This window comes from Dipodomys ordii, unplaced genomic scaffold (assembly GCF_000151885.1).
Source record: "Dipodomys ordii isolate 6190 unplaced genomic scaffold, Dord_2.0 Scaffold7, whole genome shotgun sequence".
In the NCBI taxonomy this organism is placed as follows: Eukaryota; Metazoa; Chordata; class Mammalia; order Rodentia; family Heteromyidae; genus Dipodomys; species Dipodomys ordii.
Genome location: NW_012267223.1, coordinates 21,317,348 through 21,338,041, shown reverse-complemented (window position 1 = coordinate 21,338,041; position 20,694 = coordinate 21,317,348). Strand labels below are relative to the sequence as shown.

The 20,694-nt window shown below is 48.5% G+C and overlaps 1 protein-coding gene across 1 annotated transcript; it reads right to left on the bottom strand.

The window, feature by feature from the left end:
• Positions 1-6,787: 6,787 nt before the first annotated feature.
• Positions 6,788-20,683, bottom strand: Rapgefl1 (Rap guanine nucleotide exchange factor (GEF)-like 1; the record flags this gene model as incomplete). The annotated part of the gene is given in 16 exon segments (XM_013037140.1): positions 6,788-7,040; positions 7,257-7,311; positions 7,661-7,725; positions 7,948-8,035; positions 8,368-8,418; positions 8,928-9,018; positions 9,097-9,192; positions 9,194-9,261; positions 10,591-10,713; positions 10,826-10,923; positions 12,042-12,209; positions 12,866-12,978; positions 15,485-15,582; positions 16,055-16,190; positions 17,045-17,123; positions 20,317-20,683. Coding segments are annotated over 16 exon segments (1,821 nt in total), but the record flags the coding sequence as incomplete, so codon positions are not given.
• Between the last annotated feature and the right edge of the window lie 11 nt (positions 20,684-20,694).

Genomic DNA, 20,694 nt, shown 5'->3' with positions numbered 1-20,694 from the left:
TTTTTTTTTTTTCAGTCCTGGGGCTTGAACTCTGGGCTTGGGCGCTGTCCCTCAACTCTTCAGCTCAAGGCTAGTGCTCTACCACTTGAGCTACGGTGCCACTTCCCATGAAAAGCTGGAAGTGGAGCTGTGGCTCAATTGGTAAAGCACTAACCTTGAGCAAAAATGGTCAAGGACAGCACCTAGGCCTTGAGTTAAAAAAAATAAATCTCGGGGCTGGGAAGGTGGCTCAGTGGTAGAGTACTTGCCTTGCATGCTCAAGGTCCTGGGTTTGATTCCTCAGCACCACATAAGAAAAAAGCTGGAAGTGGTGCTGTGGCTCAAGTGGTAGAGTGCTAGCCTTAAGCTGAAGAGCTGAGGGACAGCACCCAGGCTCAGAGTTCAAGCCCCACGACTGGACCAAAAAAATAATAATAATAAAATAAATAAATCTCTAGTATACCCAGAGTAGAGTAAGAGTGAGAAAAGGTAATGCCAGGTGACCTGCAGCCTTATGAACACAAGGTAGACATTTTCAGTAACTCAGGTTTGTGGGATTTGCGGTGCTTGACTGTGGGCTCTGGAATCAGAATGCTTGGATTTTAATTGTTACTAGCTGTAAGACCTACAGCTGGGAATTCAGCCTTTCTGTCACTGAAACACACACACACACACACACCTTTCAAGACTTCAGATTTTCACCCAGAAACTGCAGAACTGACAGAACCACTTTTTTTTTTTTGCCAGTCATGGGGCTTGAACTCTGGGCCTGGGCGCTGTCCCTTAGCTCTCTTCAACTCAAGGCTTCTTCAAATCTACCACTTGAGCCACAGTGCCACTTCCAGTTTCCTAAGCGGTTTATTGGAGGTTAAGAGTCTCATGGACTGTTCTTCCCAGGCTGGGTTTGAACAACAATCCCCAAATCTCGGCCTCCTGAGTAGCTAGGATTACAGGCGTGAGCCACTGCTGCTGGCTGAGCTTTTTTTTCTCTCTCTCAAGTTTAGCACTATACTACTAGAGCCACAGCTCCATTTCCAGCTTTTTGGTAGTTAATTGGGGATAAAAGTCTCACACAGCCAGGTACCAGTGGATCACACCTGTAATCTTAGCTACTCAGGAGGCTGAGATCTGAGGATCACCATTCAAAGCCAGCTGGGGCAGCAAAGTCCATGAAACTCTTTTGTTTGGGGGGGGGAGGGGTCCGGTTGTGGGGCCTGAACTCTGGGCCTGGGTGCTGTCCCTCAGCTCTTCAATTCAAGGCTAGCGCTCTACCACTTGAGCCACAGCACCACTTACGGCTTTTTTTCTTTTTGCTTATGTGGTGCTGAGGAATCGAACCCAGGACCTCATGCATGCAAGGCAAGCACTCTACCACTGAGCCACCTTCCCAGCCCCCATGAAACTCTTATCTCCAATTAACCATCAGAAAACCAGAAGTGGCTCTGTGGTTCAACTGGTAGAGTACACACGTTGAGCTGAAGAGTTTAGGGCAGCACCCAGTCCCAGAGTTCAAGCCCCACAACCAATCAAAAAAATATGTATGTATATAAGTATATACTATTAGTATAGTATATACTATCATTATTACTGCATATTATAAAGATGTAATATAGATGCATATGTTATATATTTATATAAATATAATACGTATAGTTAATATAAGTAACTGTGATCTTCAGATCTTAGGCTCTTGAATAACTAGGATTAAAGGTATGAACCACCAGCACTCAGCTCGGACACTTTTTTTTTTCATTTTCTTCTTCTTTCCTTCCTCCTATCCCTCTTTTCCTTTTTTTGTTCCCTCTTTTCCTTCTTTCTCCTTCCCTCCACCCCTCCCTCTTTTCCTTCTTTATTTCCTTCCTTCCTTTAGTCTTTCCTTCTTTTTGTGGTATTGGGGACTGAACCCAGTGTTTCACAGGTGAACTCTCTATATCTTAAGCCATACTCCTAGTCCTTTTGTTTGTAAAATTGCTTTTGATACAGTCTCACTAATTGCCTAGGTTGGCCTCAAACTCATAATCATCCTGCCTCTGTTTCCTGAGTAGCTGGGATTATAGGCATATACCATCACCCACCACACCCAGTTTTATTTTGTTTTTGAGTCAGAATTTCACTCTGAATAGCTCAGGGTGCCTTGAACTTAGGATTCTCCTCCCTCTGTTCCTTAATGCTGGCATTTCAAGTATACTACACCCAACTTTCCTGCTTTTTTTTTTTGCTGCTTCTTTTTCTTTTTTGCCAGTTCTGGATTTTGAACTCTAGGCCTGGGCTCAGTCCTTAAGCTTCTTTTGCTCAAGGCTAGAACTCTACCACTTAAGCCACAGTGCTGCTTCCAGTTTTTTCTGAGTAGTTTATTGGAGATAAGAGTCTAACACAGCCAGAGCCTATAATCCTAGCTACTTGGGAGGCTGAGATCTGGTGATCATAGTTCAAAGCTAGCCCAGGCCAGAAAGTCCAGGAGACTCTTATCTCCAGCTAATCACATAGAAAGCCAGAAGTGGCACTGTGGCTTTTGTGGTAGAGTGCTGCCTTGAGCAAAAGAGCTCAGGGAGGCTGGGAAGGTGGCTCAGTGGTAGAGTGCTTGCCTTGCATGCATGAGGCCCTGGGTTTGATTCCTCAGTACCACATAAGAAAAAAGAAAAAAGACAGAAGTGGTGCTGTGGCTCAAGTGGTAGAGCGCTAGCCATGAGCTGAAGAGCTAAGGGACAGCACCCAGGCCCAGAGTTCAGGCCCCATGGCCAGACCCCCCCCCAAAAAAAAAGAGCTCAGGGACAGAGTTCAGGCCCCAAGAAGGAAGGGGATGTTTGGGGGAGGGGGGAGTCTCAGGGACTTTCCTGCTTTCCTGTCCCAGCTGGCTTCAAACTATAGTTCTTAGATCTCAGATCTCAATAGCTAGGATTACAGGTATAAGCCCTGATGCCTGACTTTTTTTTTTCTTATTCTTTTGCATGGTGGACATTAAACCCAGGATCTGTACATGGTTAGTAAGTGTTCTTCCACTGAACTACTCCCCAGCCCCTCCAAATTCTTTGCTATGCATAAGCCTATGATGACCGTTGTTATGCATGTCTTTGAAGGGCACAGCAATAATTTTTATAAGGTCTAAACTATAAATAGAAATGCTAGTTTACATTATGTAATATAGCCTTAGCAGTTGTCAGTTTTTCAAAGTGGTAGTACCATATATTCCTATCAGCAGTGTGTTAACATCTTCTATTCCTATCAGCAGTGTGTTAACTGCACATTCCCCCTGACAACTGGTCACCATTTGTTCTCACTATAGGCATACATGAGTGAGGTTGGGTTTTGTTGTTATTGTTTTGTTTTGTTTTTGCTGGTCTTGGGGCTTTAACTCTGGGCCTGGGCTCTGTCCCTGAGCTTCTTTTGCTCAAGGCTAGCATGATACCACTTGAACCATAGTGCTATTTCCAGCTTTTTCTGAATGGTTTTTTTGTGTGTGTTGTTGTTGTTGTTGTTTTGGTCGTGGGGCTTGAACCCTGGGCCTGGGCACTGTCCCTGTGCTCTTCAGTTCAAGGCAAGCACTCCACCGCTTGAGCCATAACACCACTTCCAGTTTTCTAGTGGTTTACTGGAGATGAGTCTCATGGACTTTCCTGCCCGGGCTGGCTTTGAACCATGATCCTCAGATTTCAGCCTCCTCTGTAGCTAGGATTACAGGCATGAGCCACCGGCACCCAGCTACTTTTTCTGAGTAGTTTATGGAAGACAAGAGTCTCATGGACTTTCCTGCCTGGGCTGGCTTTGAATCGTGATCCTCAGTTCTTTTTTTTTTTTTTGGTCAGTGGTGGGTCTTGAACTCAGGGCCTGGACACTGTCCCTGAGCTCTTTTGCTCAAGGCTAGTGCCCTACCACTTTGAGCCACAGTGCCACTTCAAATCTCAGCCTCTTGAGTAGCTAAGATTACAGTTGTAAGCCACTGGTTCCCAGCTTGTTATTGAAACTTTTGTTAGATTTGTTTTATTATTTTTTTTACAATACTGGGTTTTAAAATCAGAGATTTGAACTTACTAGGCAGGTGTTCCACCACTTGAGTGGACTGAAGTTTTTAAAAGAGAGCCTTGGCTACAATGTGGAACCCCAACTGGTAGCAGGTAGGCTGGAGATCAGAAGCTATAAGATCAAGCAGGAGGCAAGTGCAATGTATTCAAGGAAACTGGAAAGGTAGTAGACGAGGGCAGTCCCAGGAGAGTACAAAAAAAAATGGGCTAATGAGACATATTTGTAGGTGATAGGATTAGCCAATGAGAAGAGTAGGCCTGGGGAAAAAATGAGTCCTAAATTGTTTTTATTTGGCAGTACTAGGGTTTGAACTCAGAACCTAGCATTTGCTAGGCAGGTGCTATATCATTCCCAAACCCAACTCTTTTTGCTTTTAGTTGTTTTCCAAATAGGGTCTCACACTTTTGCCCAGGGCTAGCTTTGGTGATTGTCCTACCTACTGCATCCAAAGTAGCTGGGAAGATGGGTGTGTGGTACCAGGCTAGGCTACCTTTTTACTTTTATTTTTTTGAGATTGTCTGGATTTGTATTTGTGTTCCTCTGATCTTAATGTCTCTCAAGTACTGAAATTCCAAACATGAGCCATGGTGCTTAGTTAAGTTCTAGATTTTGCATCGAAAACTGGTAGATGAGGACCATTTTCTGAGATAGAAACTGAGGAAGGAACAGCCAAGTAAGAGGACTCATATGTAGCTATTTGAACGTGTGATGTCTCCTGGAGTTCACATAGGCTCTCCAAGAACTAACATAGCCTCTGAGTACCCCTATCTTGGTACCCTGGGGACTCCCTCCCTTTTTTTGCCTTGCAACTTGGACTTTATGCTGTAACTGTTCACCCTCCATCTTCCCTCTTACAGGATTAGAAGTCAACAAGATCACAGATGGACATTTCCAGAACACATTAGGATGAAAACAACCATGCTTGCAAGTTCCAAGCACCAGTGTCATATAGGTCTTGTGAGGTTGGCACTGTTTCCCTCTCACCCACATTTTCCACATCACTCCAGACATTCCTGCTGAGGGACGCTGAGCCATGGGATATCTTCTATTCTTTCTTCCCCCAGCCCTTCCCCAGAAACAGAATGAAGTACAGCAGTTGACTGATTCATAGACTTTTATCTGTTTTTTTCTTCACCCAGTGGTTTCTGCAATGACAACCCAGCCTGTACAATGCACACGGTTCATTCTGTTAAAGCTGTGGGGTATAGGGTAGGGGTGAGGGTCCCTGGGAAGCAACAGGGCAGGCGTCAAGGCAAGAGGCAAGCAGCAGCCAAGACTAGGGGGTGGAGGGAGTGAGGGGAATGGTATTCCAGAAGGGAAGAGGCTGCAGGGATTTGGGAGGGGAGTGGGAAGCCTGGACTACAGGGAGGTGATGGGTGGCATAGCAGCTACAGGGAGGAGGCAGGGAACAGGTGAGGGTCAAAGTCACTGAAGGGCTGCAAGAGATGAAGAGGGCTGGTGCCTGTGGACATTTTTTATGACAGGAACCAGGCTGCTGTATAAAAGGGACTGTACAACATAACCTATGATACAATGTTTACATATGATACAAGGCTCTTTCTCTCTTTGAGGTTTAAAAAATAAATGTACAATTCCAGAGTTTTGGGTAAAAAATATATACACTCCCAGAACAGAAAGAGCAGCCATGTTGGTGGCTGCTGCTCACTGCTGCCTCTTCAAAAGGGAAAGAGGTGGTGCCTGGAAGGCAGGCGAGGCTGTTCCAGGAAACCCTACACAGTAGCTGCCAGGAGCCCTTGTACCCTTCAGCCCTAGGATTGGTGGTGGGAGAGGGAGGGGAGACAGAGAGGTAAAAAAGGCCTCACCAGAGTCTAGTTTCACCTCTGCAGTCGTTGTCTGCTGCCCTCCTTCTTGAGGGGACCGCTTGCCCTAGTTCAGAGATCCACCCACCTTAGCTGTACAGGGAGGACAAAGGAGAGTAGTCACGACAGGGAGAGGGACAGAGACTGTGTTGTTGGATATCAGACATAAGCACTAGAAAGAGGGTGATAACTCCCATTAGCAGGGAGGTACCCCAAAAGCAGAAGTGTGGGAGGATGCACCCCCAAACTCCTGATACTGCCACACTTTACCCCACTGCAAGGCAGAGGGAGATCCAATAGGCAGCTTAGGCCTGTGTTTCCCTGAGCATCTTTTACCCTTTCACAGGAGCCTACCCAGCAATCATGCTGGGAGGCCTGCATGAGGGACTGGCAAGGGCTGATGGGTAACTTTCCTCCCTGGCCTCCAGAACAGCTTAGCCCAGAAGCCTGGGTATGTACAGGGCAGCAAGCAGGAGGAGTTGAACAGAGGGAGTGGTGGGGTGAGGAAGCACCCCACACCATAAAATGGACAGAGCAGACAAGGGTAGCACCAAACAGAAGGAAACCCCCACACCACATACAACCCCCTGCCTCTATTACCAGATATATTGCTGCTCTCTACAAAGGGCTACCTGTGCACACACCACACACACACATTGGAGGGTGTGTGTGCATCCAGGGCTCCCAGTCCTGACCAAAGGGAAGCTAGATAGGTGGTGTGAAGAAGGGCACCAATCCCTCCCATAATGCCTCTCACTGAGCCTGGAGGTGGCCACTTCCTCCTGCTTGGGAAGAAAGACTGGAAACTCCATCTCTGGACCAGACCTCAGTGGGAGGGGACAGAAGAAGGAGCTCTCGGCCTTCTTTCCTAGAGAGGGCAGACCAGCAAAGTATTGCTAGGACTTGAAGGAACAAGGGTGACTTTCAGCAGGATGAAAAGGCTTAGGAGTCCTATAAGTCCATCCATCTCTTCTTTTCTGGAGCAGGAAGTTGCCCCAGGGGAAAGATATCCCATATGGGTTGGTTGGGACATTTTGCAAAGTGCTGAGTGCCAGGTGCCAAAGACCCTGTGAGGGGAGACCAGGCCCCTCCACTTTCACTGACTATTAGCCTCTAGCTTGTAGGAGAGCTCGAAGAGGAGATTCTGGTTGTCGATGACCTGAAATTGGCGCACATAGGCCTTCGTCTGCAGGTGATGGGGCGAGGCCTCCATGTCCAGGCCTGGGGGAAAAGGGGAAGGAACAGGTAGTTAGGATCCTAGTCTCCTTTCTTTCTCTATACATGTGCATGCATGCAGGTGTCTGGCAGAAAGCCCAAGGAGAGAATGGAGAACTGGCCAGTGTAAGGAGATACACAGATGAGCAGGGAGTTCCCCCTGAGCCCTCCCACTGAGCCAGAGTTCAACCCTAAATCCCCGTCAGAGCCCAGGGTACTCACAGAGGGGCCTGCTCCGGTATTTGCGAATAGTCCTTACTTTCTCAGCCACTGAATGCTGGGGGGTGACAAGGAATAAGCTCCCAAAGGGCACAAAAAGGTACTTTCCCACTCCATTGTCCAACTTGGCTTTACTTTTTCCAGTCCCCAGTTGTGAGAGACCTCAGAAGGACCAACTGAGGAGATGCATCAGGGTAACAGGAGAGGGGAAGGTAATTGCCCCAAGCTGCCTATCAGCTTTGCCACCTGTGGGTGGGTTACCACAGTGATGCCACCAGGGAGACAGTCGGGAGTCTGTTAGGCAAGCTGGGCACCACAGAGGAAAGCTTCTATTTTAGGAGGTGACAGGAGAGAGGGGGAGGACACAGCCCCTCACTCATGGGATGGGGGTTGGCAATACTACTCACCAGCTTCTCGATGTTCACCAAACCATCTACAAGGGTCTTACTCCCCTCGTGCAGGAAGGTCAAGTCTAGGAGGTGGGGACAGAGGGAGAGAGCTAAATGTGAGGACAGGACAGAACGGGAGTTCATCTAGCCACTGTACCGTTCTCCTTCCCCAGAACCCATTCAGTCTGGGGTGAGAACTGCAAGCTGAGCTAAGAGGGAACTAAGATTCAAAACTGGGCCATGGAATAAGGGACTGCAGATAAAAGCAGAACAGTGTGACTTTGCAGTGTGCTAATGACTCTCACCTTTGAGGATCAGCGGTACAAAGGGAATCACAGGGGGCTTCATTTTGGAGATCACTTCTCGGTAGCTTTTGTGGTTCCTACAGGGGTCCTATCATTTCACAGAAGAGGGATAGATCAGAAACGAGTCAATAATACTCCCAAGATATTCTTCCCTATCTTCCTCCATTCCTCCCTCATTCCTTCTCTCCCATTTTTCTTTATTCCTTTGGGGGGGGGATTATGAGTGCCTAGCTAGGGGTGTGGTGGGAGAGACTTGACTACCCTCTCTTCTAAGGAAAGCAGGGTTGCAATCCTTCCATCCCTGAATGGTGGGAAGGGGGATTCTCAGAAATGAAAAACCTTGCACATGAAGCTTAAGGCAGGGGGTTTCCAGGAACAAGGGTGTAAGTCCAAGGACAGATGAAAGCTAAACCCACTCACCGTCAGGTTCTCAAATTTGCGGAACAAGTTCTTGAATTTCCCTGGCAGCTTCTGCAGAGTGTGAAAGGAGAAGGAATATCAGAGTGGAGCTTCTTGGGTTTCAAGGCAGCATGTGACTCATCTCCAGCACTGGAGGGGGTAAAGTCTTGCCTATCTTATAGAGGTTGGGAAGCTGGTGGGTGAGGAAGTAGAGAAGTCCATCTGTGGCTACTTCCAGAAGGGATAAGTTCATTCTGGGGTGAGACCTCTGCTTATGCAGGTGCTATGTACACAAGTGCCCCACTATATAGAGGCTGAAACTTCAGACTCATAGCCAAGCCCACTCATGCTGCAATTCTGGCTTTTCACTAATTTGCCAAGACCTGAGTCAAGCCATCTATATATGTCCTGGGGCTGTACTTGGAGAGGAGAAAGTCTGTTTCCAACAGGCACAGACTCCCCACAAGCTAACCCTAAGGACCCCCCCCATGGGTGGGGGGAGCTCAGGATGCTAAGATCCCCTATGTGGGGTAGTTTGAGCCATCTTGATGGAAGGAAGAGGAAGGGAGGTATCTCCTTACCTCCCAGGTAAGCCGCAGACGGCTGACAGCTGCGTTGTCCAGCCCCATGACAACAGCGTAGAAGGACAGAAGGTCCTGGTTCTGCTTGCAGCTGCAGGGACAAAGGGGAGGTCAGTCAGGTCAGGATGTCAGATGACTGCAACCCCCATCCAGCCTGGCCCACACTCACATGGCAGCAATCTTGATGAACTTCTTGAGCAGCTGTGCACGTTTCCCTGGGGCCTCACAGAGCAGCACCTCGGTGGCCACCCAGTGTGTGACCTCGTAGCAGCTCCAGGTTGGCTGTCTCCCTGCGCCCACGTTCCCCATGGAACACGTAGTCCACAAACTCCAGCTGCACCCACAGTGGCAGAAAATGGCAGCCAAGGGAGAGCAGGGAAGGAGAAAGGCAGGAGACAACCACCATTAATAGCATTCTATCTATGAGCACTTACTAAGTACCAGGCCTTTCTTTCTTTCTTTCTTTCTTTCTTTTTTTGCCAGTCATGGGGCCTGAACTCTGGGCCTGGGCGCTGTCCCTCAGCTCTTTAGCTCAAGGCTAGCGCTCTACCACTGGAGCCACAGCGCCACTTCCGGCTTTTTCTGCTTATGTGGTGCTGAGGAATCGAACCCAGGGCCTCATGCATGCAAGGCAAGCATTCTACCACTGAGCCACCGTCCCAGCCCTCTTTCTTTCTTCTTTTTTGCCAGTCCTGGGGTTTGAACTCAGGTCTGGGCACTGTCTCTGAGCTTTCTGCCCAAGGCTAGCACTGTATCACTTGAGCCACAGTGCCTCTGCTGGCTTTTTCTTTTCTTTTTTTTTTTGTTTGGTTTTTGGGTCTGTGGGGCCTGAACTCTGGGCCTGGGCGCTGTCCCTCAGGTCTTCAGCTCAAGGCCAGCGCTCTACCACTTGAGCTACAGTGCCACTTCCGGTTTTCTGGTGGTTTATTGGAGATAGGAGTCTCACGGTCTTTCCTGCCGGAGCTGGCTTTAAGCCGTGATCCTCAGATCTCAGCCTCCTGAGTAGCTAGGATTACAGGCGTGAGCCACCAGTGCCCGGCAGTCACCACCTTTTTATATTTTCTTCTTCCTCCTCCTCCTCTTCCTCCTCCTTTGTGTGTGTGTGTGTGTGTGTGTGTGTGTGTGTTTGAGGGGAGATGTGTGTCAGTGTCAGTACTGGGACTTAAATTTTAAATTCAGGGCCTGAGTGCTGTCCCTGAGCTTTTCTAGCTCATAGCTGGCACTCTATCACTTGAGCTGCAGTTCTACTTCCAGCTGTTGGTAGTTAATTGCAGATAAGTATCTCTCAGATTCACCGTTCCTGGGCTGACTTCAGAACTGAGATCCTCAGATCTCAGCCTCCTGGGTAGCTAGAATTATAGGCATGAGCCACCATCGGCCCACTTATATTTCTTTAATAGTAAATATTTTAAAAAGATGCTAATCCTCTGTTAGGTTCTATGCAAGCAGCTAGCTTAGGCCCTGAACCATTCTGCTATGAAATCTCTCTTTGCCAATTTTTTTTTTCAGATAAGGGTATAAAGGCCTGGAGAGGTTATGGCTGTGCCTTGCCCAAGGGCATGCTGCCAGTGAGCTTCTAGCCAGAAAGTTTTGCTATAAGCACTGACCTCAATGATAATTTTCTCCCTTTTGCCTCTGCCTATCCAGCACCAGCTTAACCCACCTCATGAACACATCGGAACAGCTCCCAGTGGAAGACAGTGAGGTGGTTGGCCACATCCTCCGGCTCCACTCGGTGGATCTCTGTGTCTCCAGGGGAGACCTGAATCTCCTCAGGGAGGGGTACCTAGGGGCAGACAGGGGTATAGGACTGTACTGCCAGTGGCAGGATGAAGACAGCTCCCAAACATGCCTCGGGCCTCACCCCAGCCAAAGCCTGGTGAAGAAGGAGCTCTTACCAGGGCCTCATAGCTGTCACGAGTGCAGGCAAACAGATGGCTGTTGATGCCCAGCGTGGTGAAAACACAGTCTTCAGTGGGTTGGAGCAGGACCTTCTCTGCAGGAGAACAGGCTGTTAGCCTTAGCTTTGGCCACACTGCCAGGCCACCAATGCCACTCCCATCCAAATACTCATAACCCTGCACTGAAGCTGTCTACACTAGTGGGACTCATCACCAGTTTGTGCTGTATTTATCTGAAATGTGTCAAATGATTTCTTTTGCATTTAGAACCTTTCCCCTTTCTAACACGTTCTTTTACAGTTCTCACATTCTTTTAGCCCTGTGACATGGGGAAGGCAGGAGTTTTCTTTTCCTTAGAGGTAAATAAGGTCAAAACAGGCATGGTGATGCATGCTTGTAATCTCAGCACTCAGGAGGTTGAGGCAGGAGGACTGTAATTCCAGAGTAGCCTGGGCTACATAGGAGACCCACTCTCCAAAAAGAAAAGAAAGAGAGAAAGGGGCTATGCTACATTATTTTCTCTTCCCAAAGAATTGGAATCTACCCTGTCTTCAGCCTGAAAAATGAAGCATCTTAGATGCTTAAGAGGGTAAGACTAGAGCGCAATCCCAAAGGTCCTGGATCAGTGATTCCCAAACTTTATTGTTTGGGTTTTTTTTGTTGTTGTTGGTGGTGGTGGTCATGGGGCTTGAACTCAGAACTTGGGCATCATTCAGGAGCTTTTTTGCTCAAGGCTAGCACTCTACCACTTTGAACACCACTTCTGGTTTTCTGGAGATTAATTGGAAATAAGAGTCTCCTGGACTTTGCTGCCCAGGCTGGCTTTGAACCATGATGCTAACATCTCAGCCTCCTGAGTAGCTAAGATTATAGGTGTGAGCCACTGACACCTAGCTGTACAAAACTATAATAATATGCATAGGAATTTCCTTGGGGATCTTGTCCAGATGCAAGTTTTGACCCAGCATGTCTGAAATGCTGCATTTTAACACTCTTCCAGGTGATGAATATGAAGCTGTTCTGGGATGGCTTTTTTTTTTTTTTGGGTCCGGTCGTGGGGCTTGAACTCTGGACCTGGGCGCTGTCCCTCAGCTCTTCAGCTCAAGGCTAGCGCTCTACCACTCAGCCACCTTCCCAGCCCCTGGGACGACTTTTTGAGTAGCAAAAGTCTAGAATTTAATCTCTACCCCTACCCCAGAGTGCTGATTCACACCTCCTGAGGAGGCCACAGCTACCAGGATGAGGGAATCCTCACGTCCTGCAGGTTCTTCTGAATACTGCAGCTTCTCTGTCACAGAGCCCAGAATGTCCTGCACAGATGCTGACAGGCGGCTGCGTATGGTCACGTAAGAGTGGTCAGGCATGTAAACCCGGCAGAAGACTGCACAGAGACAGGAAAGTAGCTTTTCAAAAGAGTAGAGTAGCTGCCCCAGCACAGGCCCCTCCAGGGTAGCTCCGCATCAGAGGCTGGTCTTTATTTTAAATGTTTTTTTCTTTTTGCTTATGTGGTGCTGAGGAATCAAACCCAGGGCCTCAGGCATGCAAGGCAAGCGCTCTACCACTGAGCCACCTCCCCAGCCAGAGGCTGGTCTTTATAGACGCTATAAAAGGGGTTCCTTAAGGGGTGACATTGATCAAAAAGAAATGTACTCATACTGAATTATGAAATGGTAACCCCTCTGTACAACACCTTTGTAATAACAATAAAGGGACTTTTGTGTTGTTGTTTGTTGTGGGGGCTGAACTCTGGGCCTGGGTGCTGTCCCTCAGCTCTTCAGCTTAAGGCTAGCACCCTACCACTTGAGCCACAGCGCCACTTCCTGTTTTTTTCTGCTTATGCAGTACTAAGGAATCAAACCCAGGACCTCATGCATGCGAGGCAAGTACTCTACCACTGAGCCAACTTCCCAGCCCTAAAATTACATTTTTTAAACAAGGGATTTCTTCAACTACATAGGGAGATGCTACTGAGGGTACTCAAAACCTAGAGATCTTATATATGCCTCTGAGCCTCTGTCCCCTGCTGCCCACACTCACTTTCATCTGAGCCTCGAAAGGCAACTCGGGTCTGCAGACAGGAATCTATCCGGCGGAAGTGACGGAAGAGTGGTTTAACCTGCTTGCTGGGCGGCTGGCTCTCCTCTGGAATCCTGGCATGGACACAGCCAGGCATGAGCAAGCCCTGCCAGGCACATAGAGCACCAGGCAGGACCTTTAAGTAGGGATACTGGAATTGGGTCAAGGATGTACCAGCTACAGCTTGAGAAGATGAATAAAGGGGTCAGAAGGGAGGACAATGACCATCATGGGAACCTGTACAAGAGACCCAACAAATCAAATGCCATCTCTCTCTCAAGGATACTTTTCTGACCCATTCACCCACCAGGAAAGGTTTCTTCCTTGTCTCGACTGCTGTGGAACATCAGGACAATATTTTTATGTTCATGTCTTATCTCTTCTACCAGACTGAGAGCATTTGAGAAGTGGGATTAGTTCTTACTGATTTTTTTTTCTCCTCTAGAGCATAACACATTTCTTGGCACATAGTAGGTGGTAGGTCGTCAAGCTTTTGCTGAATTTTGCTGACAAGGACTTCACAGTCTGGGAGGGAGACAGACGTGTATACAAATACTTCTAACACCAAGGAGGTGTTGGTGACAAAGGTACAGAAGAGTGATCTTGGTGTGGGAGAGGAAGAGAGTTATTCCTAAAAGGAGGCTCTGAAAAGTTTCCAGGGAGAAGATGGCATTTTATCTGACCTTGAAGGAAATAGAAAGTGCGGGAGAAGGGTATTCTGGGAAGGCTATGTAACTGACAGCAGGAGGTTGGAATTGGTAAAGCACAGGTGTTCAGAGAGATGGACTATACAGGGTGGAGGGAGATGAGACAGGAAGGATCAGAAGAAGGAGAGGTTGAGTGCTGTGCTAGGAAGGACATTTAACTGTTTCTTAGATAGTGGGGAAGCATAGATGCTTCTGGAACAGGGGTAAAAATGGCATCATTTGATAAGCTTGAAAGATCTCTCTGGTGTCAACACAGAGAAAGGAGAAAAATGTACGTACACAAGCTGAAACCCTCGGTAAGAGATTGTGGCAATAATCCAGGTGAGAGATCAGGAGGCCTACACAAGAATTGTAGGGCTAAGAATGAGAGAGACTGAAAGAAGAGATGAGGTCTGGAAATGTAGCTTAGTGGAAGAGTGCATGCCTAACATACAGGAAGCCCTAGGTTTGATTCCTCAGTACCACATAAACAGAAAGAGCCAGAAGTACTGCTGTGGCTCAAGCAGAAGAAGTTCACGGACAGTGCCCAGGCCTTGAGTTCAAGCCCCAGGACTGGAGAAAGAAGGAGGAGGAGAAGGAGGAACAGGAGGAAGAGGAGGAGGAGGAGGAGGAAAAAGAAGATGAATGGATATAGCGGTGTCCTAAAGCCAGCTCAAATTGGCTTGCAAGATCAATTTGGGGAAAATATAAACACAGCCATTGTGTGTATGTGTGTGTGTGTGTGAGAGAGAGAGAGAGAGAGAGAGAGAGAGAGCACAAGAAAGAAAGAGAGAGAGAATGAGAATGTGTATGTTTAGAAACTTATGGTCAAATAAATTATCAAGTAAGTTATCAAAAAGATAATTACTTTCAGCCAAGCACTGGTGGCTCACACTTGTAATCCTAGTTACTCTGAAAGCTGAAATCTGAGGATTATAGTTCAAAGCCAGCTTAGGCAGGAAAGTACATGAGACTCTTATCTACAATTCACCACCAAAAAACCAGAAGAGGCTCTGTAGATTGAAGTGGTAGAGCACAAGCCTTGAGTGAAAGAGCCCCACAACTGACAAAAAAAATACTTTCCTAGTTGTTTTCCCACAGTTTATTATCTATACTCTCCAGGTTTATTAAAATCTCTTTTCTTTGGGGGGATGCTGGTGCTGGGGCTTGCCTCTTGTTCTTTTTTGCTCAAAGGTGGTGCTCCATCCAAATGAGCCAAACCTCCTCCAGTCATTTGCTGATTACTGGATATAAGAGTCCCTTGGGTTTCTCTGCCCAAGCTGGCTTCAACCAAGATCTTCAGATCTCAGTCTCCGGAGTAGCTGGGATTATAGGCATAAGCCAACAGCACCAGTCTCTCTAGGTTATTTAAATGTTTGTATCAGTGTGGTGGAAATAACTATATAAAACCAAGCTTCTCTCATCTCTTCCCAACTCCACATTCAGTAATATGATGTTGATAGCTTGAAATCAACCATAATGAAAAAATTTCCACTACAAAGTCAGCAGAAGCTACAAATCAGGGATCTTTCTTCAGAAGTACTGATTGTTAAATATTTGCCAGTACATCATTTAATTGACAGACAAATGAATGGGATAAGAGTCAAGAAAAAAATTAGAAAGACTAAATCTGAGTGTGGTGGTACAAGGCTATAATCCTAGCATTTGAGAGGGGGAAGCAAGAAAATCATGAGTTTGAGGCCAGCCTGGGCTATATTGCAAGGTTTTGTTCCAAAGATGGTGGAGAGGAGGAGGCTGGTGATGATGTTTTGTGTCACCTTCCAGTAAGAGAAAGGAATGAAAACCTGAAGCCACAAGGCCAGAGGTAGCCCCTGTAATAGAGTAATTAGGGGAACTTTTCTCCTGTCCCCTCCCCCAGTTCATTCCCTCTCACTTTAGCTCCACTGTCTCCACAAGCTGATGCAGCCTCAGTGTGTCCTCTCGGAGGTCTTGATAAAGGGACTCATCCTTCATAATTAGCAGGTACAGATCCTGAGAAAAGGACAGAGAAGGTAAGGGCAGGGGTCTCATGCCAAGGACCACACCTTGCAGGGACTGTGATGGGTTCTCCCTCTATACCACAGAGCATAGAAGAACCATAAAATCTAGGGCCCACTGGCATATTTTGCTTTAGGTACCTAACTGAAGGAGTGTGCATCTTTCAAAGAGACCCCCTCTACAGTGGATAGCCTGTTCACCTTCTTTGTGTGTGTGTGTGTGTGTGTGTTGCATGCATACGGCTATTGTGGCTTGAACTCAGGGCCTGGGCACTGTCCCTGAGCTTTTTTTGCCCAAGGCTAGTGCTCTACCCACTAGAGTCACAGTTCCACTCTCAACTTTTGTTTATTAGAGATAAGATTCTTATGGACTTTTCTGCACAGGCTGACTTCAAACCAAGTAGCTAGGATTACAGGCATGAGCCACCAGTGCCCAGCCTCACCCACTTTTTCTTCCACAGGCGCACCTTGATGATGTGGCCGGCCCCCTCTTCCTCTTGCAGCAGCCCCTGGTAAGTGTCCAAGAAATGGAGGAGCATAGCTAGACAGGCCTGCTTTCGGCCCAGCCCCTCAGGGCCTTCCACACCCTTTGCCTGAACAAAGCTGACCCCTAAGTTAAGAAAAAGTTCTAGGAAAGCAGACTGGAGGAAATTCAGAAAGAGAGACAGTGGCAGGACAAATGGCCCCCAAATATTCTGCACTAGGGGCTAGGGAAAAAGTAGGTTTAGAGATCCTGGAGCCAAAACCCTCTTCTGTGCTAGCCATGTTTCTGCTCAGAGTAGGTCATAATTTAGCTACTGCCTTTCACTTGAGGAAACTATTCCAGGACCCCTCTAACCTCTGGCCAACCTAGGGTCTGTAGCTCACAGTAGAGTCTACAAACCTGATTTTACATCATTAGAGGCCTGATGTTTCTAAGAGAGCCTATGATACTATACTCAATGGCCTGACATTTACAACTAGGTTCTAAAACAACTTAGTGAGAGGCCAATTGTTTATGGGACCCAATAAATAGGCCAGCCAGTGGCTCAGCTCCAGCAGACCCTACTGAAGCACAGCCTTAACTTGATGTTGACATCAGACTGTGTAATAATGTACCAGACAGCCAGATGTTTACAGCAATAATCCACCATGGGGAGAGAGGTACCTTCTATGGAATAATAACACCTTACATCTGTATAGATCTCTACAATCTACAAAGCACGCCCACACACATCTGTTATCAGATTGATCTTCAGTGCAGCCCACAGGTAGGCAGGGCAACGGCTGTTTACATCCATTTTTTAGAAGGGGAAACTGAGGCTCCAGGACAGGAGGTGGTCTGTCCAAGGTCACATAACTGGTGAATTGAAAGGTTGGGTACATTTTCTAAGGGAGAGCTTGGGCTAGAAGGTCACATGGTGTGGAAGAAGTGGCTCCCTCCTGTCCTGCTCTTTACAAACTCCACAAAAGGATATTACTGGTGTAGCTCTTGCAGGAATTTCTCCGTTGGGATAAAGAGGGAATGGGTGAGGACGATGTCATCCAGCAGGATATCTGTGGAGATCAATGGGTGCCAAGGATGTCAGGAGGGCACTTCCAGAACCAGACTGGAAACCATGCACTCCTTTCTCTTGCCTCTGAGGGTCAGTTCTCTTTAGCCAGGCTGGAGCCATGGCCACCTGCTCTGTCATGCTCTGCACATGCGCACACACATGTGTGAAGTTTCTGGGCAGCCGCTGCGGGGGTGGGGCTGGCAGCTGCCAAGGCAGCTGGGGGTGGGGAGGGATTGCGCCTTTGCTGGCCATGTATACTTCTCTTCAGAATGTGTGGGAAGTTGGTCAGAAGATAATACACCATGCCTGAGATCTGCCCCCTCCAAAAAAAAGAAAGAAAAAGAAAAGGAACCCATAGAAAGGTCTCTGGACAGAGAACTTCCAAACACAGAGGTTAAGGTCAGGTGTGTATGAACAGATATGTGTATAGATATGTGTCCCTCTGCCCTCCTCAATTCCTACCTCACAGCTCTGTGTTCTAACCAGGCAGGTGGGAACCAGCCCCATTAAAAGGGAGAGGGGAACAACTGCTACTTCTTTGATCTCAGAGCCTTTAAATAGAAACTCTGTGTCCTTTGGGTGCCCAGAGGTGGAAGGGTTAATGATGGAAAGAGAAGGGGAGGGGCTCACTTCACCACCCTTTTCCATCCACACCCATCTGGGCCTGGCTCAGCCAGTCAGCCGGGTACAAGGTTGCCCTGACTTGCAGCCAGCCCTGGGGTGGGGCAGGGCTGCCTGGCATACAGAGACAGGCAGGGCACAGGGAGGGAGCCAGGTGTCCTTAGCAGGACAGGTTAGGGCCAAGTCCTCCAGCACTGCTCCAGACCAAAGCAAGGTTTCTGACAACCTTTGGCTTACCATGCCCTGTTGCCAATTCTAGCCATGAAGATGGAGGAAAAGCAACACATGATCAGGTACTTCAACTGTATCACAAATAAGAAACTGAGATCTATCTGAGCATAGTGGTACATGCCTGTAATTCCAGGATTCAGGAGGTAGAGGCAGGAGGATATTGAATTTGAAGTTAGCCTGGGCTACAGAGTGAGACCCTGTCTTAAAATTAAAAAAAAGTATGGGGGGGGAGGGAAGAGAGGGGAAGGGAGAAACTGAGCTAATCTCAGAGCTAGAAGGGACTTGCCTGGAGCTGGAAGAAACTAGACTCTTGAATCTTAGTTCTTTTTATCAATTTTCCCAAGGTAAGCAGAGTATCAGGGCTGTGGTTAGATGGGGCTGCCTTGCCAGGCGCCGGTGGCTCACGCCTGTAATCCTAGCTACTCAGGAGGCTGAGATCTGAGGATCACAGTTCAAAGCCAGCCCGGGCAGGAAAGTCTGTGAGACTCTTATCTCCAATAAACCACAAGAAAACTGGAAGTGGCTCTGTGGTTCAAGCGGTAGATCACTCGCCTTGAGCCGAAGAGCACAGGGACAGCACCCAAGCCCAGAGTTCAAGCCCCACGATTAACAAAAAAAAAAAAAAAAGATGGGGCTGCCTAGACATTTGAGCATCTCTGGCTAGTTGTGGAGGACTTTCTATAATCAGTGTTACACACTCTGACCGGAAACCAATGTAGCTTGAGACCATGAATTGAGTCGGAAATATGAGAGTGGCAAATTAAGCTGATTCTCATTCACTCTGGGACTGGTCTGGGGTTCCCAAACCAGTTACTCTGGGGACTCAGCCTGCTAGGCCAGATACTATGGGTGACAATTCAGAAATCTTACCCTGGAGCAGACCAGGCAGAGCCTGTGGCACCAAGCTCCTGTGAAGGGGGAAAGAAAGCTTTATCTTTTTCCTCTCCATCCAGAAACTCTGTTCTAAAAGTGAGCCAGAGAGCCTCCAGTCCTGACTCTCAACTCTAGGAAATGGGGACAAGGAACAGGGAAGCCTGACATCCTTCCCCACTTCTTTATCTCATAAGAGGCGAAGCCAGAGCAAAGGAAGAGGAAGATGGGGCAGAGTGGGGGAGATGCTGATATGGGGGCTACAGTTTGGCATCTGTCTCTTTCAAAGCAGGCTCTGGTCCAATGCACAGCCTCCCCAGGGAATGTGTCATAGAGACACAGGGTGTGTGGTGTAGGCGGGAAGTTATGGTTAGAAGAGCTGTGTGTGTGTGTCTGATATTTTTTTCTAATTAAATCCAAAAGGTGTCAGCTCCCCAGGGCAACTGTAGCCTGAGCCAAAGGAGAGGACCCAGACCTTGATAAAAATAAATAAATAAAACCCCAAAATTGAGGGGAATCGTACCCCCTCCATACCACTAGGCTGAATGAAGCAGGTGTAAACCTCCTGTGGTTAGGGTCTCAATTAGAGCTCCTAAGCCTAGTCAAATGATTAGAGATATACCTAAGGACCCTTATATCTTCTGCTGCACTAACTGGCAATTTGGGGCCCCACTCTCCTCAAAGGCCTCTTAATAGGGTGCGGGTGGGGAGGGGTGAAGTAGCATCATCGTTTAGGGAGTAAGTCTCCAGGGTGTGGTTATTTTTTTTTTTTTAAAGAGGCAATGTGCTGAGGCCTGCCACCAGAAGTGTGGGAGCTGGAGAAGCCCAGACCCTTCTGGATGTTGCCAGACCTTGGTACCTGTCCCACAAATTCCTCCTGTCAGTTAACAGCTTCTGAGCCCACCGGCAAGTAGAACGTTAGCCATCATCAAGCTATTAAGGGCACCATACATCAAGCTAATAAGGACAACGCATCCCTCTGCCCAGCCCCAGGGGCAGTCCTGCCCTGTGTCTATCTATGCTAACTAACCCCTCCAAGTGGGTCGGCCTGTGCTCTGGAACTTCTACACAGTCAGGGCCTCCTGTCAGGATTTTCAGGCCTTGGCATGTCTGGACGGTGGCACGGGCTGCGCTGGTTAGCTTCCATCTTAGTGTGTCAGGCCCTACTTTGAGGGCACAGGAGGAGGCAGTCAACAGCAGGGACCCATAGGAGAGACTGGCTAAAAATGTCCGGGGGAGAAGAAGGGTGTCTGGAGGCAAGGAGGAGGCTCGGCTTGTCCCTCGGTGGGTGAGGCTGCCATGGGGAAGAAGGTGGGCACTGCAGCTTCTCCTCTGTGCAAGGATGCATCTGAGGCTTGGCTCGCTCTGGGAGGACCCCTCCGAACACAGAGCCATCCCCACTCTCCAAGGGTAAGAAGAGGAAGCAGGGGGGCCCCCCCTTGCTCCTGGATGGAGGAGCAAGCCGACCTTACCTGAGGCGCCGCTGTCCCTGGTGGCCCCTCCGGCCAGCCGCTCCAGAACCCGGTTCAGAAGATGCTCCGGCCGCTCAGGGGCGCCCAGGGGGGCCCAGGGGGGCGAAGTCAGAGGCTCGCCAGGGGACAGCTCATCTGAGGAGTACGAAGAAGGGGAGCGCAGGGGTCCCCCACCCCCGAGCGGCCCGGGCCCGGGCACCTCCTCTAGCTGCAGCCAGCAGGGACCCCCATTGCCCGGCTCTTCCGAGACCCCCACGGGCTCTCCCCCTTCCTCCTCGGGGGGTGGCTCCAGCCCTGGCTCTGTGGGGTGCTCCCGGAGGAAAGCTGGGAGCAGCAGGCGAGACACGCTCTGACGCCGCTGCAGCGGCCGCGGCCCGG